This window comes from Canis aureus, chromosome 35 (genome assembly GCF_053574225.1).
Source record: "Canis aureus isolate CA01 chromosome 35, VMU_Caureus_v.1.0, whole genome shotgun sequence".
Classification (NCBI taxonomy): Eukaryota; Metazoa; Chordata; class Mammalia; order Carnivora; family Canidae; genus Canis; species Canis aureus.
Genome location: NC_135645.1, coordinates 8,289,819 through 8,308,085, shown reverse-complemented (window position 1 = coordinate 8,308,085; position 18,267 = coordinate 8,289,819). Strand labels below are relative to the sequence as shown.

The window sequence follows — 18,267 nt, the reverse complement described above, 5'->3', positions numbered from 1 at the left end:
TAGAGTTGTTGGGACAATTAAACAAGAAAATGCAGTTAAAATGTGTTGCGGCACGTGGTAAGCACTAAGGGCAGCCCAGGTGGCTCAGCGGTTGAGCGCCTGCCTTCAGCCCAGGGCGTGATCCTGAGGACCTGGGATCTGGTCCCCCATCCGGCTCCCTGCATGGAGCCTGCTTCTCCCTCTGCCTCTCTCTGTGTGTCTCTATGAATAAATAAATAAAATATTTCTAAAAAATGAATGAATAATAAATAAACATCCACGGTTGCTAATAATGCCGTGTCCTTTATTTGCTGGGACAGTGCACCTGCCACCGCGCCAGTCCCTTCACTGTCACTGGGAAATCGTGCCCCGAGCCCTGGGCTCTAAAATAATCCGTTTCTTGATGTCTTTCAGGATGAAGATGACCTGGCCAATGCCCTGATCTGGCCCGAGATTCAACAGGAGCTGAAGATCATTGAATCCGAGGAGGAGCTCTCGTCATTGCCACCACCTGCTCTGAAGCTCAGCGCCGCCCAGCCCACCGTGGGGTCCGGCCCGGGGCCTTCGGCTTCCCCGGAGCCCGCTGCGAGCTTAGCCTGCGGTCCCCCCGCAGGCCCCACCCCCGCGGAGGCGGGGACTAGGGAGCCGACCAATCAGAGCGCACAGGGGGCCTCCTCGGCAGCCAATAGGGAAAAGCCGGAGAGCCCGAGCGCGAGCCCGAGCTCGAGCATCCTCCCGAGGCCCGAGCCCGAGAAGGGCGGGCGGCCGGACCCCACCGGCCTGGCTCCTCTGGAAATACTTCCTCTTGGGGCAGCCTCTCCACCAGCACAGGTGGACCGGGAAGGCCCGGGGGAGCTGTCTCCGCTTCTCCCGCCTGCTGCTCCCCCTCCAACTCCTCTGGAGGAGGCGCCTCGAATCCAGCCGCCAAGGGGCGGCCCCGAGGGAGCAGACCCGTCCAGGAGCTCGAGGACACAGGCGTGCACAGACCTGCCGAAGCCCGGGGGCAGCCCGGGGGCCCCTCGAGGACAAAGGGAAAAGCGAAATTCAAAGAATGCTGCTCCGGATCCTGAGGGAAAAGGCTCTGGTTTGGGGAGCCCAACAGGAGAGGCGGAGAGCTCCCCACCAGGAGACGGGGAGGTGGCCCACTCGGCGCAGGAGCCCTCAGACTGTGACGAAGACGAAGCTGTGACCGACATCGGCCAGCATGGCCTGGAGATGGTGGAGCCGTGGGAGGAGCCCCAGTGGGTAACGAGTCCCCTTCACTCTCCCACCCTGAAGGATGTGCAGGAGGCCCAGGTGCAGGGTGCCCAGGGCCGCCGACTGGAGAAGAGGCTCCCCCACAGGCCCGGCCTCCGTCAGAGCCATTCTCTAGATGGCAAAACCACCACGGGTAGGAGCCAGTGGACTCTTGAGGCTCCATCCTCCAGCAGCTGTGCCAACCTCGAAGCAGAGAGGAATTGCGACCCTCTGCAGCCCCTGGCACCCAGGAGAGAGATTACTGGATGGGACGAGAAAACCCTGAGGTCCTTCAGAGAGTTCTCTGGCCCAAAAGGGACAGAGGCTGTTCCCAGCCAGAAGGGACCGGGTGGTTTGCAGCCCCAAACAGCTGAAATCATCCCTGTCGGCCTAGCAGAAGGAGAGGACCCGGGGACACACCATGAGCAGAGCAGCCCTCAGCTTGAGCGAGGTGGGGTTCCTGGGCCAGACGGCAGCAAGGAGAGTTCACCTCGTGTGCAAGACAGCTCCTCACCTGGAGAGCGTCCGCCAAAGTTACAGCCGCAGAGCACTGAGTGTGGGCCTCCGAAAGGGAAAAACAGGCCTTCTTCTCTCAACTTGGACTCCGCTGTTCCCATCACTGACCTCTTCCGGTTTGACAATGTGGCCTCATTCGGTTCACCTGGAACGCAGCTCTCTGAGCCAGGAGACACAAAAGTCACATGGATGACCTCATCTCACTGTAAAGTAGACCCGTGGAGCGTGTGCTCCCAGGACCCTCAGGACCTGGACATTGTTGTTCATGCCCTGACAGGCCGCCGTAACTCAGCTCCTGTGAGCGTGTCAGCTGTGAGAACCTCCTTCATGGTCAAAATGTGCCAGGCTAGGGCAGTCCCAGTCATCCCACCCAAGATTCAATACACACAGATCCCACAGCCCCTGCCCTCTCAGAGCTCAGGGGACAGTGGAGGGCAGCCTCTGGAGAGGAGCCAAGAGGAACCCAGCTCAACTGGTGGGACCTCTCAGAGATCTGCCAGAGAGGATGCTCTCTCCTTGGAAAGCCCAAAAGAAGAGAAGCCAAAGCAAGATACAGGAGCCATTGAGTCCTTGCCAATGGATACCACTACATCCCACATGTGTGAGGGACCCACCCTTCCTCCAGAACCAGTCTTGGCTAACCTGCTCTCCACCCAGGATGCAACAGTGCAATGCAGAAAGCGCACATCAGAGACAGAGCCATCCGGAGACAACCTTCTTTCTTCAAAAATAGAGCGACCGTCCGGGGGTTCTAAACCTTTCCACAGGTCAAGGCCAGGAAGACCTCAGAGCCTAATCTTATTCAGTCCTCCTTTCCCCATTATGGACCACCCTCCCCCTTCATCCACAGTGACAGATTCCAAGGTTCTCCTGTCCCCTATCAGAAGTCCCACCCAGACAGTTTCCCCTGGCCTTCTTTGTGGGGATTTGGCGGAAAACACATGGGTCACACCAGAAGGGGTTACACTTAGGAATAAAATGACCATCCCTAAGAATGGCCAAAGACTAGAGACCTCAACCAGCTGTTTTTACCAGCCCCAGCGGAGATCAGTGATTCTGGATGGAAGAAGTGGGAGGCAAATAGAATGACATTAGTTCACCTGCTGGTGTCTGGAAAAACGTGGCATGATTCATCATCTGGAAGTTATTTCAAGGCCAGCGTGGCCATTATTCCAGGAATAGGTTATCCAAGTTTGGGCTTATTTTGGCCTCTTTTCTTTCTCCAGCTTTCTGACCATTTATTAATTAGTCCATTTGCCAGAAGAGAGGTCAAGGGAAGGACCCAGGGATGAAATTTACATAAATCCATAACGGCAGGTGGGAAAAGGTCAGGTAAGGGAAGAAGGAGTGCTTGCTTCCATTGAGTTTGGGATTGTGAGTTGCATTTCTCCCATTGTCATTATCTATTATCGTTGAGAGTTGGCTAAAATAATGTGTCTTTTGAAAGAAAGAAAAATCCTTTGCCTGTGTTGGAAAATGTTGCTGTTGAGGTTTGAAGGCCTCCTCTTTACTTCACGCTTTTTAATGCTCCTTAAAGCATGTTTTCTTTTAGATCAGTTTTCTGATAAACTTTGTAGATGTGTACACTCTACACATGTGTAGAGGTGCAAGCTAATGTACACTTAGAGACCCAAGTGGGTGAGGTTACCCATGCTCTTTCCCTGGAATCTCTGCAGACCTACCTGTTGGAGATGGTTCCATATGTCAGTGTAGAAAATCAGAATCGATACACGAGAGCAAATTCGTACTGGCTGTGGCTTTTGTTAATTTGGGACTCTACCATTATCCTCACCTCTGATTTATAAATCCAGTAGCTGGGCAGGGTGAGGGCTGAGTTGAGGGTTACCTCAGTGCAATGTGCTGACTTTTCACTTAGGTATGGAGTAGTGATCTGTGTGCTTTCCAAATCAGAGTCCGTGAGCAGGATATCATCATAGAGGAAAACCCCATGCATAGGTAGGACCACACGATGTGTTTAAAGAACTGCACTAATGTGTTCCAATCGATGGGGCAGTAGTAGAAAACACTTCTGGCTCAGCTTCCCAGTCCTCCCACGCTAGGCTGGGAGTACGGGAGAGGATAAGGAGGGAGCCCTAGCAGGGTGGCCATCACTACCACTCGGTGAGAGCTGCCCGCAGAAAATGTATTTCATTTTAGCCTGCGGGTGCCTCCCTTTCTCCCTCTCCTTCCATTACTCAGAGCAGATTTGAGGCACCTTTCTCCACCCTGATACCACTCATCCACCACCCACCCCAGGCCCTCCCACTTGCCTTTCTCCTGTCTATATGCAAGCAGAAGCAATAAACCAATCTGATTTTATATCAGTTATTTAGAACTTCCAATGGCTCTTTCTTTTTTCAGCTGGTGAGAGGAAGGAAAACTAATACAACCTGCTGGCAGATTTTTGGTGCTCCCCCCAAAAGGGCTTCCCAAGAGCCCTTCTCAAAGCAAAACCCATTAGGGTATCAATAGTTTCAAACCTTCTAAGACAACAATCTTATTATGTAGGAACAAATTAAGAGAGACCTGTTTCTAGCTCTATTCACATCTTCTCAGGCTCAAGTCCGGCTCAACTGTTCACAAGCTGTCATTGCAGAAATTTCTCTAGGGACTAGCAGTACCTCTCAGCAGACCTCACAACCAAGGCCGAACTGAAGTTACCTCATCTGGGAAGAAATTAAAAGCCGATATCCTGCAACAGATACATATTCCTCTCTCCCTTCTTCCCTGATAAGCCTTAGTTTTGAAATCTAGTGCTATGCCTTTTAAGCCAGTGTCTGTGGCAAGGGTAACTGGTAGGCCAGCTAATGAGTTCTCCTTTCAGGGGGCACTGAGGTGTGTGAGCAAGAGGAACAGTGAAGAGGCAGTTCAGTGTCTTCCATTCTCATTAGGTGAGTGAGACCCTGGACCAGCAGCCAATGAGAAGTCAACCCATAAAAAAAACGTCCTAGGGCAGGGCATTTTTCCTCCTTGGCAAACAAGGTGAAGAAATATAGTGGTGACAGATGAGAAAGGCCATGTTCAGGAGACTTGGAAAGTACATTCCTGCCTTATCAGAAAATGTGGGCAGATAGGCTTTCTCCCATCGCAGTGCACTATGGTGTCTACACTTTGATAAAGACCACGTTCCAGTTAGAATGTGAGGGAAGAAAGGAACTGGACTTCGCTTCACCATCAGAGCTCTGAACCGAGTAACGAAATATTTAAACTATTTTATGATCATTTTGAATTTTTGTTTGTAACACTTAGAGGATATATTTTATATGGGGATAGAGTGAGAAGCCATGAAGTTCATAGAGGGAGTTCCGCTTGAGGCGCCCAGGCAGATTCTTCAAAGGCTGCCCTGCTCCTTCGACTCTGTCATCTCTTGTTCATAGCGTCATCTTCAGGAGTTTGGGTATGCGGATGCCATCAAGAGACACAATGACAACTGTCTGGAGATACTCTCTACTCTGAGCTCTCCTAGCCAGTCAATCCGGAAGGCTGTGGAAGCTGACTCACCTTCTTGATTAGTGCCCTGCGGCCTAAATGTGGACTTCTTCGCTATAGCCCAGACTGTCAACTGTCACAAACACATTCATAAACTTCCTGTGGGCTGGGCTAACCTGACGCTGAGGAAATTCCATTTCATGGCAGAGAGAACTCACATTTTTTTTTCCCCTGAAATTGTTCCCTCAAATGCCCCGAGATTACCTGTTTGGTCATTCACTGAAAAGTGACCCCTCTGAGAATGGCTGGATGGAAATCAAATTGCCTGCTTCCATCCAGAGGAGGGACAGAACAAGGGCTGGTGGTTTTAGGAGGATCTATCTGCATGGTGCCCTACAAAGGGCTGCAAAATCAGATTCTCAAAGTGCTTCTTCAAATCAGTTACCATTCCTCAAAATGCGTGGTTGATTTTAAATGGTGAATTGGAAATGAAATGCATGCATCTCCTACTGTTTTCTTTCAGTTTTAGTGGTTGCTTATGATAATAATCTATATTTATTGGCAAAATGGCCCTCTCAGGCCAACTATTTTTTTTCCTTTTTGGGGGGAGAGGGGCAAAATGGACCAGATAGAGGGAATCTGGTTTTTATTTTTTGCTTCAGATGGAATGTGGAGAGACCTCACCAAGAACCCCACTAAGACAGCCTAATTTAAAGCCCTAAAATTCAAAATATTGGCCAAAATTCTGGATTCTGGGGAAATTAAAAATGTAAGCATCATCATCTTCAACAATATTTATCAAGAGCTTAGTAGTATTGCACTGGGTACCTTAGAACTCTTAAATCCCTGAAGAGTCTAATGAAAAAAGGGAGCAAGTGAAAAAAGTGGTAACAAGTGAAACGGTCCATAAACAAATGGGAGCAAGATTTAGAACCATTACCAAATGAAAGTTGAAAGGGAAAAATGTAGCAACTACCATCTTTTAATAGGATTGTTAATAGTGTTCAAGTTACCTATTGGCTTTAATTAAACACAATGGCAAATCCAATAGAAGGTACTAGGGAGACACTCGGGCATTGAGAATTTTGCTTTGGTTGTTTAAAAAATGTGAGAGTGGTAATTAAGAACAAATAGTTCTAAAGTTATGTGTGGTCTTAATTGGTTTGGTTGTGAAGTCCTGCTGGATCTCTGCTAATGAGCCACTTCATGTCAGCATTCCAGGCTCCTGGAGAGGGGGCTTTAGAGATGTCCATCATCACAAAATAGGTTAACTCCTGTTGATGATGAAGTCATAGGTCCAAGATAAGATGTTACTTTCATGTCGCATGTTCACCGCATGCTAATCACATTTGACCAAAATTGGGTGGTACAGTCATTTGTCTACACAGGTCTCGTGTTGCTGCCTGAAGAGGTAGTGGGGAACATAAGACTCACTGGTCTAGAATTGGAGCGAGAGAGGTTCAGGACAGGTCCAGTTCCCACCAGGATTGAGTAGGACCACATTCTACAATGGCTTGTCCTATCTGATGACAAAAATGAATCTTGGGGCTAAATGTTTTCAGGAGTATAATTTTAGGCACTTCCAGCAGAAGGTCAGCTAAAAATGTAGAATGACAAAGAATGTGTCCTCCTTTGTCAATACCTTCTTTAGCAGTCAGGCCAGAAGAAGGAGCGGGCACCTTTCCAAGCAGGGAGAGGCATAGGAGATGGAAGAAGGACGACTGCCTGAGATCAGTGTTGGTCCAGAGAGTGTAAAACTGGGGGCCACCACGGATGGGCTGGCGCACCGTAAGTCATTTAGCAGCCTTGAGGGTCATGAGCAGTGCAAAATCACGTCTCTGTGAGGATGAAGGAGGATGTAGCTAAGTCTAAGAAATCCGTGAACTATGCAGCCATGTGTTCTACTGGATGCATCACGACGCTTTGCAATAACTTAATGCCATAGTAATTCCTGGCTTATAATTCTGCAAGGTAAAGCACTTTTTCAAAGGAGTCTGTTAGAAATCCACATGGTTTCAGCTTGTTTGTTGAGCTCGACAAATATGTTTCCAAAGATATAATCAAATTTTTTCTATTGATTAAAGAAGTATAAATATTAAACCTATCCATAGAGACATTTAAGTGTAATTAAAACATTGTTACGCTTTAAAAATGTATTCTAATAAATGATATAAAGGATAATGCTTATGATGGCACTATGAACTAGAGGAGGACCTGGGGTCACCAGAATCAGTAGTAGGAAAAGTAGATTATATGCATCAGTCTCGTTGTTCTAGTTCGATGTTAGTTTTTACTTCCAGGTTTGGTCTCACAAAGTCCTGATGATTTGCTTCAGTAAATTTTTCTTGTTTTTGTTATTTTACCTCTTAATAATTGTCAAATATTTGCAACTTCTCTTACTGTTACAATCATACATGTTACCTAAGATACCCACTATAAATCAATGGATATTGTCATGAAAACTAAGAAAAAAAGCTATTGCTCCCCAAAAGTCCACAGCTTTTGGAGTTATGTGGATCCATCTGAACCGATGTGAACTCAGTTTTTTTCTTATTTGAATCAGTCAATCGAAGGGGACTACTCTTGCATTTGAATGATTATGTTAATGATGTTCTGGGGGAAAAGAAGCAGAATCCTGGCATATATTATCACAAAAAACGGGGGAGAGGGGCACTCAATGGGTCTAAATCACAGGTCCTCAGGAAAACAGTCATGCGATGGAGGCTCACAATCTGGTGATAGTTGCAGTGAGAAACACCATTGCCAAGGGGATAAAAGTACTAGCATTTTGGCAACAACATTCTATTTAGAACTTTATGCCACCCCGGCCTGCTCCCATCATCCGTAGTTACTGCCCCAAATGCCTTATCCTCCTCCGTACTCCCAGATCTCCCGCTCAGCTGTTTCTCTTTCCTGTATCTGTGCCCACTGCCCCCCAGCTGGCAGCACACAGCTGCCCTCACTCCTACAGTTCCTCTGGAGTCTTCTCTCCTCACAGCCCTGGGGTCTTCCCTGAATGTTGCTTCCACATTCCTGGGCTTCCATAAAAGGTGACGCTCCCCTGAGGGCACTCCTGTTCCTACATTTCTCCCTTGTTACACAGACTACAAATTGCTGAGATGATGTTCTCGTTTCCAGCTTCTGTTTCCACACCACTGCTTCTTCCCAACTCCTACAAAAATCTCTCATTACCCAAACTCACGGAATCCAGCTACTTCAACTGTTCCCATTCTTTGTTGCCATGATGTAGTCAGTGTCTCACTGTCTCCAGGTCTTTGGCACTGAGCTTCCGGTTTCCACCATTGTTCTGGATGATTTCAGTGATGCTAAGGAAAACCCCCTCCACACTCTTGGCATAGTTGCTTACAGCTTTAACCTCTCTTCAGTTTGGCCATTTGCCTTCAGGGTTACACATTATGCTGTTTCACAACCCAGAACTCTGTGATCCTAAACTCCTATATTCCATTCTGAGAACTTCTATCCTTGCTCCTTTATTCCTTCTGCCTGTTCAGGATTATTAATGCCCGGCCTACCTCTACCTTTCCGACAGTACCCCCACCGGACTTCATTCTTCCTTCCCTAGCCTTTCCAGACATCAAGGTACAGCATCTCAACTATTCCCACCGGCACCACTAACTCCCTTGACCACTTCAGCCAAACCTGCTTGGTGAACCTCCAAACTAGGACCAGGTCTCTTACCACCTGTCTCCACCCTTTTACTTACCTGTTGAGTTAGACCAGAGAAAAATCGTAAAACCGTGGCAGGAGCACCTTTGGAAATGTATGGTTTATCACCTCAGCCATACCTTCATTCCCAAAACTCACAAAAGCTATTCCACTATTCTAAGCCCTTTCCTAAAATTGATGCCACCAAACTGCCTCTTACTTCACAAGCTTCTGCTGGCAGATCTTTCTTCCACCCCCACTCCCCCACCAGCACTTCTCCTAAGCCGTGTATGTATGTATCAAGCCTCCCTTCTAGCTCACAGAAATTGCTATTCCTCCTTCCCAGGGGCTCCCAAGAACACTTTCTAATTCACTGCTTCTTCATTTGCTACTCTGGACCAGCTGCTGCCCGCTGCCCCCATTGCTCCATTAAAATTTCTCTTATACAATCACCAATGATCTAGTAACAAAATTCAATAGTTCTGTCTTGACTTCCTTCTTTGATCTGCTGATCATTTCTTCCTTGAAACACTAGTTCACCTCATCTCTTAGAAGTCCATTTCCTTAGTCTTATTCATTTGAAAGCTTCCTCTTCCTCTGCTCTTAAATGTTATTCACCAGAATTGTCCTTACTTCTCTTTTCATTCCACTTTTCCCATCACCCAGAGTGGTGACACCCCACCCCACACCCTCTCACCTTCTCATACATGGACCTTTTAAATGGTTGGCTAATTTCCCTACTGTCTCGTTGACATCTGTCTGTTCTCCAAACAGATTGCACATATTGCTGCCAAAGTTGTCTAGGATAGGACAGTGGATCTCATCAAATTCACCTTGAGTGTGTTAAAACAGACATCTGGGCTCTATCCAGAGTTTGTGACTTGGTTGGGGGGTGGGGGGGTGGAGCTTTAAACTTTCCATTTCTTACAAGTTCCCAGTTAGGTGATGCTGCTGCTGCAGAATCAGAGGTTATATTTTGAGAACTCTTGATTTGAGAATTCTCTGGGTCCTAAGTCCTAAATTTAAAATCTTTCACTAGCAGTCTTCAGTTCCTAGACTTCTGTCCGCTTAAGAATTACCTGAAGTACTTGTGAAAGGGGCACAGTTTTGGGTTTTACTCTCAAGATTCTGACTTAGTAGATCTGATGTCGTGTCTGGGGATCACACCTTTAAGAACCTGTGACCTATAATAAAAGTTTAAACCCCTTTAATGTGGAATTCAAGTCCTCCTATAACCTATTCTTTGCCTACTTCCCTAGCATCATTGAAGTAGTTAAGAACTAGTGCAAGTCCATGCCTTGGGTTTTTGCACTGCATGAACCATCTCCCTCATTTATGTGGTAAACTTCCAGTCCTCCTTTAAAATGCTTGTGTTACTGCTGCAGTGAAGTCCTCCGACACTGCTGCAGCTTCCAAGCAAAATTGATAACTCTTTCCTGTATCACCTCTGTATCTTGTATGTATACTTCCTTTCTGAACACCTTTGTGTTACAATTATTGATTTACTTACCGGCCTTCTATTAATCAACTCTAAACATCACTATCTCTGGCACCCAGCAGTGTCCAGTACATAATAATTGCTCAGTAAAGAGAAATGGGGGAGGGGTGGTGGTGGTGGTGATTGATACATTAGGGAAAGCAGCTTATGGAATAGAACATAGAGCCAGAGTACACAGGATATTGGGGAACATTCCCATCATGCCCATCCCTGTCAACTACTTTCCTCTACTTACCTACCTTAAGCCACCCAAACTGACCAAACACCTTCCTTTCTTTGTATCCAAAGTTCACCCAATTAATCTTTGCCAAACCATTTTCCACACACCACTTAATATCCCAGTAAATAAACAATCACCAAAAGGCCACCCTTTACTGAGTATGCATCTCCTATCACTGAGCAAAGATGTCATTTCTCTCACATGATGCATAAGTAATAGGATACATAGGTAACTAGTAATTTTTCTCTTCCCCATCTGAATGTGGCACCAAAAAAGGGCAGCTGAAGTGTATAGGAGCATGTTGAACTGAAAGCTATCTCCCTGAGGGAAATATCTGTCATCCAGCTGTCATATCTGGAAAGAGAGGAAGGCACTTTGCAATTCTTATAGCCAAAACTAATTTTTATTTTGTATACTTCCTTTTTTTTAGCTAGCCTGGCATCTGGTCCTCCTGTGCTAGTTTGGGATATGGCAAAGACAGGTCAAACCAGATGGGGTGGGGGGATTAGTTTACAAAAGTAGTCTGTTATCTCTAATCAGTTATCAGGGCTGTGTTTCAGAGGCAGAACCAACTCAGAGCCATTTTGATGAGACACGTTTGCGCTAAGACCACCCATTTTGCTTTTAACTGTCAATCCCATCATCAAAATGTTTGTTAGGACAAAAGAAAGCCTATCTTTAAGATCCTCAGGAAAGAATACCGAAATGGCAACTTTCCTGCCGCCCCTTCACTCCAAGAACCACCGTATTTAGGCTGAACCATTTACAAAAACAACGAAATACACTGTGGTTACCTTGCTATTTTTCCAATATACCTAAATTTTTCCCAGTGTAGGCCACTGCCCTTGCTACTACTGAATGCTCCCCAGAACTATTTATATGGCTCAGTACTGCTTCATTGCTCTGCTCTTTGCTCAGAAATTATCTTCTCAAAGATGCCTCCTAGCAATGCTACTCAGTACTTTCTATCTCTTGCCCCAATTTTCTCCTCTTTACATTTATTATTACTACCAGGAGACATTAGATATAAATTTATTTACAGCACATATTGCAACCCCCAAATTGCAAGTTCTATAGAGGGTAGGGCCTTTGTATCTCTTATTCACTGCTATCTATATCCCCAGTGCCTAACATAGTGCCTGGTGGTCAACATGTATTTGCTGAATAGCTGAACAGACTTAGCTCGATTGCTGAATAATAGAACTTAAAAAAAAAAAAACAGTATACATATCAAAATACTTAAGGAAACCATGATTAATTTAAACATAGCAGTTACCCTGGGTAGCTATATATATACACACACCTACCCCTCATCATGCTGCCCTTGTTGAAAACCTACTGGGAACTCTTCTGCAAGAACTGTTTTCAGAGCCAGTTTATGAATTACGATTGGTCTTTTTACTTCATAAGTCATATTGTGTTTCATCAAAAAGTTCACAGTGTAAAAAAGCCAAACCAAGCACAGAAAACAGATGAGAATATATTTCAGGCTCTCAAGGCCTCAGAAATTTAGATGACCAGTCACATCAATGGACTAAGATCACCTCTCAAGAACACAGACATGGACTAAAATGGTTAGTAATGCTCACAGACATAGAGGTTCTGGAATTTGAAATTAAAAACACACACATTTTAGGCACAAAGTATCAGAGGACAAAGAGGTAACTTCTATTTCACTTCTGCTTGTAACTCCGAACATGCCGCTGTATGTGGGCTGCTGCCCAAACTGTATCCAAGACTTGCCCATTCTTTTAATCAATCGGGATCTTCAACCTCCCCATACTCCAGCCCACATGGCATTTGCACTCATCTTCTCCCACTGGTCCAGCCATACACCTCCTCCTTCGTGAGTGCAAGCACTCTAAAGACATTGTCTTACAAAGTATTATTTCAAACATCTAATAACTAAAGAAAAATCTTAAGAGGCAAAAGAAGTGAAAGAATGGGGAAAATGACAGCTATATCCTCTGAGTTTCAGGATAGCTGCTGATTCTTAAGTATTTTTAAATGTCATTGGGCAGAACAAAATGCTGCATTCCCATTACACAGAAATGCTTGCTACCAATACGCAACAAAGACTCCCACCCAGAACTATAACCCACTCTGTGCCCCATGTATTCCAGTACTATTAGGCAGCCAAAAAGAAAGAGAATGGCAACTGTCAGGCAACTCCACTGATCTCCCTTTTTGTAGCAGGAAGGCCAACGAGGACTAAAGATAATAAGGGACTGGAAGGAAAGCAGACACACTAAAGGTACGGTATCAAGTGATATATGAGAGGTGTTCATAAATGAATGAGTTGTTCCACAGCCATACAAACAGATCAATCTCTTTACTGGAGAGGAACACCTCTCGTCCTGTGTATTATTCAAATGTACTAACACATGAAAGATCACATCACCTTGTTTGTGGATACATTTAATATCCCTTACCCTTCCCACCTTTCAAAACATAATAGTATACAAAATATAAAATATCTTAAATATTTATAAAAATCGCAAGAAAAAAATAGAACGTATGAAAATATTTTTATCTGAGTTCTCCCTCATTGTTGAGAGGCAGCTTAGTTTGCCTTGAGTTCGTAACTGTTGAGTGGGTAGGAGTATGCCCTGCCTAATACTATTCTGTCCCGAAGAAGTTTAAATAAAACATAGTAGTTGCAGAAGAGGATGAGAGCCATGGAAAGCGTGTGGTTCCACTTCTCCGACCGCAGCAAGGAATAAAGCTGGTAGAAGACGACGCTGCCTTCAATAAGGATAAGCAGATTTAACAGCCTTAACGGGCGATGAAATAGGAACTGTAAGGAAGTTAAAAAGCAAAACATTATTTCACAGAAAAGCGAAGTAGTTATTCTCACATTTTTCTCCTAAAATAATTTCATATTTATAGGTTCCTATATCAGTAACACGTGGATCTGCTTACTGAACATCAATCAGGCTATTTCTTGCTGTAGAGACCCAAACTGTTTCCTCTTTGTTCAAGGAATAATGAAATAAATTTTATTTCAATGCCCTGAGACACGAAAGAGCATTATACCCAAAAGAACTGCCTCTAAACATTTTCTTAAATTATATCTTGGGTATATATCTTATTTGAGATGATCAAAAAGTACACTAATCTACGACAGGAGCTGGACAAAGAATTGAATGGAAAATATCTTAGACTTTGCAAGTCAAGAGGCAAAAAAGTGAAGACATTATATAGGTAGGTACTTACAGTGTGTAAAATGAACCATTTAAAAAAAGCAAAAATCATTGTTAGTTTACAGGCTGGTCTAAGACATAAACACACTAGACAAGGCTGGAGACAGGGGCGCGGGAAGGATTACAAACTGAAATATCAAAACAATAATTTCTTAATGTTCCCTTAAACTGTTTATCCATCATCATCATGACTCAAATCCTCTACACCATGTATTTCTGCTGTTTTTTTTTTTTTTTTTTTTTTCCTGGATATTGAGAAGTAGAGTACACAGGACAATTAGGAAGGAAGGATAAATCAGTCAGGATTAGAGTTTGGCTAAAAACATGGCTGCTCACTGTTTTCACTCCCACCAAACTCTTCACTTTAAATGGCTAAATTCTGGTTTACTAATAAAAACATATTATGAATAGAAAGATAGAGGTCATTGGTTGCAAACTGTGGCAATGGTAGTATATCAGATCTAAATAAACTAATTTAGACCTGAACTTCAAATCTGAGAATAAAGTCACATCATCCTAACACCTCTGAAAGGTAGTCAGCCAGGTTCTTCTAGTCAGCCAGGTTCTTCGGTTCCTTCTTTGGGAGGAAGAAAATGTTTACCCTGGGTTATAGCATATGATATCCAGTAATATCATGTATAAAACTGGCACAGCATTCACCCAGCAGAAATGAAGCTAGGAAGTTTAATAACTTGACTTCACTCTCCTCCATCCTTCTGTTTCTTGCCAATGATTCCTGTTGGTCACATCACCTGGCAACAAATGGGCAAAGGAGCCCATTGATGCCATCAGAGAGATTACCCTCCTTGCACATAAGGCAAGCTCTAGAAGATGGCAGGTAGGTCTGGAGGTGCAAGTGGAAAATATCCAGTACCAGAGATTTTTTGGGAGAAAAGTTCCCTCTTTTCTAAGAAAGAGATGCCGGACTCTTAAGACCTGTTCTCTCTTTCTCCCCTGGATGTTTTTATATCTGGATACACAGCTTGGAACTGCTAAAGTCAATTGCTTCCTTTTAGAGAATGCATTGCACACTGAGTCTGACAGAACAGAGAAATGGGATGACCCTGGGTCCTTGGTGATATCCTCAAACTCTAAATCAACTGCCTTTCCTCTGATTTCCCTGTTTGTGAGATAATACAATTAATTATTTTAAGCCACTCTGAGTGTGTTTTCTTTAACTAAAGCTTCTTACACCATAAATGGATAGTGAGCTGCCTTGAGTGGCATTCTTTCTAGCTACTAATGAATAAAGTTCTATGGACTAAAAAAAAAAAAAAAAAAAAGAAAGGCTCAGAATTAATATTCCAAAAGGACTCAAGCAATGGGAGTTTCTGTGGCAAATATAACAATTAAAATTAAATGTGCCAGTAAGCTATAAACTGAATGAGTAGAAAGGTTAGGATGAGTTTTAACTTGTAACAGCTATAGGTAGTCGGCACATTTATTTTTTTATAAGCCAATTAAAAAAAAAAATTTTTTTTTAAATTTTTTTAAAATTTTTATTTATTTATGATAGTCACACACACACACACACACACACAGAGAGGCAGAGACACAGGCAGAGGGAGAAGCAGGCTCCATGCAGGGAGCCCGATGTGGGATTCGATCCCGGGTCTCCAGGATCACACCCTGGGCCAAAGGCAGGCACTAAACCGCTGCACCACCCAGGGATCCCATCCCAATTAAAAAAATTTTTTTTAAGATTTTTATTTGTTTATTCATGAGAGACACACACAGAGACATAGGCAAAGGGAGGAGAAGCAGGCTCCCTGCCGGGATCCTGATAAAGGACTCAATCCCAGGACCCTGGGATTACACCCTGAGCCAGAGTCACACGCTCAACCCCTGAGCCACCCAGGTGTCCCAACTGGCACATTTTAAATGAGTGTTCTCAAATTTCAATGTGCCTAAGAATCATTTCCAAATATGTAAATGCTGCAAATTCCTGGAATCCTTTGGATGTTCTGATTTAGAAGTCTGGCGTAGGGTCTCTGAATCACTTTAAAGAGTGAGCCAGTGATTTATATGCAAGTGGCCCAAAGAACACTTTGAGAAGCACTGATTTACCGGTTTGGTCATACAAAATCAGTAATAAGCTAACTTCCCTAATCCTTATTCTTTGGATTTCACCTGATTCTCCAGCTCTCTAATACACCAGCAAGAAAAATACTTATTTTTCAAACAGAAAACTCCAGTAGAATATCTGCTTATTACGAGTTTCAAGGGGACTGCAAAGGTCAACAGAAGCCATTAATGGCCTATGGAATACAGCTGATTGAATTAAATATACCACTTAGAAACCAAATGCTTACAAGTTGTGACTTAAGTCTACTCCTCTGCCTTAAGGCAATTCCAAAGGAGTCTAGAAGGAGTTGCTGGTAGTTTCCTCATTCAACATTGTACCTGGCCCATGGTCCTCCCAGCCCCCACTCTGCCCCTGCCTCACACCCTCCCCTGATAGTATTTACAAGTATCCAGCCTTGTTGTAAGTTCCCAGTATTTAACTGAAAGGCCCTTAGCAGCAAATATCTGCAGAACAGAAAAGTCCATATACCCTCACAAGGAACTGGGAATGAGTGAGAATGAGATTTAAGTATCTCAAAAAAGGGCAGCCCTGGTGGCACAGCGGTTTAGTGCCACCTTCAGCCCGGGGTGTGATCCTGGAGACCCGGGATCAAGTCCCGTGTCGGGCTCCCTGCCTGGAGCCTGCTTCTCCCTCTTCCTGTCTCTCTGCCTCTCTCTCTCTCTCTGTGTGTGTGGGTGTCTGTCATGAATAAATAAATAAATAAATCTTAAAAAAAAAGTATCTCAAAAAAGATCTCCAATTCTTTTTTAGACAAAGGCAATGCACTGTACTATGAACAGTACCCTGAATGCACCTTCTTTCTCCCACTGACACTGATCAGCTAGCCTTTCTAGCTAGAAATAAATACTTCTGCCTCCTAGAGTCAGAATTTCCAGAAACTGAAAGATCAAATAGGACACAATCCAAGGCATAAATTCAAATGGGATAGAAACCGAGTTTAGTGGACATCTATTGCTTCTTCCTTTAAATTTTTTAAGCCTTTTTTCTCTTAATCCAGGAAAAGGTAAATGGCCAGACATCATGGCATTTGTATTACTTTCAGAAGGGAAGTCAAGGTTGTTTAAAGAGGTGCTATGACAAATACTACCCACCCCACAAAAACCCCAAACAAAAACAAAAAAAAAAACCAGCCGCCAAAATAAAACAAAAACTCAAACCCAACAAAACAAAACCATTATTATTATATTAAATAAGACTTAAGGATACACAGACACAATATAACAAGGATACCACTAAACTATTAAAAATAAAAATTGTAAGATTAAAAAGGGAAGTCTTAAATAACTGTCTACTTGTTTCAGATAATACTAGATGCAATTCTGATACGACTTTAAACTGTTGAAGCTGGAATAATGGTATTTGATCTTCAAACTGTCTTTCAGAATACATTTCCAAAAGACAAGGGGCATTATAGTAGTAGTAATAATTCCATGTATTAATTTCCTAGTATGAGCTACACACTGTGCGAGGTGCTTACACACATAGTGGCCTCCTAACACTTACCACTAAGTTTATGTTTGAAAAGAAATAAGTGGTACTTGCATAAAAGCGGGCATGGGATACGTCTGAAGGCACTGCCACGTTGTAAGGCCCCATGGCTCTATATAAGCATCTGCTGTGTCGCACCAGCACCCCTTGAGGCCATATTGTATTTTCTGACCAACTAAGGGAGAAAAAAATGCAACGTTAGCATATTGGCAATTACAGATAAGACAGTGTCTGGCAAGGCCAATTACATTTCTATGGAAGGAATTAAGTATTCAAAGCTTCATCTGCCTGAATTCTGAGAATATAGTAATTGCATAGTCAAACTGGAAAGTTAGGAAGGATCTGTTCTTATAACGTCATTGCTATAGTAGAGAGGTTGCAAAGTGATACAGTTAACTCAGTGTCAAAGGACCTATGAGGCTTAGGAAATTAATGTGTAAGGCATCTATGAGCCAGAAAATCGAGTGCAAGCAAGTGGACTGCCACCTCAATCCCAAATGAGCAAAAATATTGATGAAAATGCTAGAGAGAACAAACAAGAAGAGAAAATGCAATAGTAGTAAGAATAGTGGAGAAATGAACACGCTGTCAAATTAGCATGACGTTTACCGCAGAATTACATCCCCCAAAGGTATAGAAAATCAGTCTATTTGTCACATACTTCAAATGCCTCATACATACGTGAAGCTATACAGAACACAGAGACACACAAGGTACTGACACACATACTTTTCTTTTTACCGCTTTCTTGGTTTATTTTTATAGAAGTTTCTTTAGCAAAAAGAAGTTATGGAAGAAGCTTCATTGTTTCCAGCACCAATGTGATGGAGTTGGGGTGGGGATGGGGATCTTCAGGTTAAGCTTTTTAAAAAAAAATCTAAGTTAATTCATCTCTTCCTGATTTTGGAAAGGTTAGTTTCCTAGGGTAAGAACTGGGATAACATTT

General features: G+C 43.7%; 2 protein-coding genes across 7 annotated transcripts in view; one reads left to right on the top strand and one right to left on the bottom strand.

Annotated features, from left to right (window-relative positions):
* Positions 1-6,075, top strand: part of ARHGAP31 (Rho GTPase activating protein 31) — a 110,970-nt gene extending 104,895 nt beyond the window's left edge. The window contains exon 12 of the mRNA XM_077883792.1: positions 394-6,075. Within this exon, the coding sequence (XP_077739918.1) occupies positions 394-2,820 (2,427 nt within the window). The 3' untranslated portion in view covers positions 2,821-6,075. The remainder of the gene's footprint in view (positions 1-393) is intronic.
* Positions 6,076-12,008: 5,933 nt separating this feature from the next.
* Positions 12,009-18,267, bottom strand: part of TMEM39A (transmembrane protein 39A) — a 37,276-nt gene continuing 31,017 nt past the window's right edge. For 5 of the 6 annotated variants that reach the window (XM_077883794.1, XM_077883795.1, XM_077883793.1 and 2 more), the window contains 2 exons: positions 17,376-17,496; positions 12,009-13,341 (listed from right to left, as the gene is read on the bottom strand). In XM_077883794.1, coding sequence (XP_077739920.1) covers positions 13,108-13,341; positions 17,376-17,496 — 355 coding nt within the window. In that variant the 3' untranslated portion in view covers positions 12,009-13,107. The remainder of the gene's footprint in view (positions 13,342-17,375; positions 17,497-18,267) is intronic. The other variant, XR_013372193.1, reaches the window with a different exon arrangement.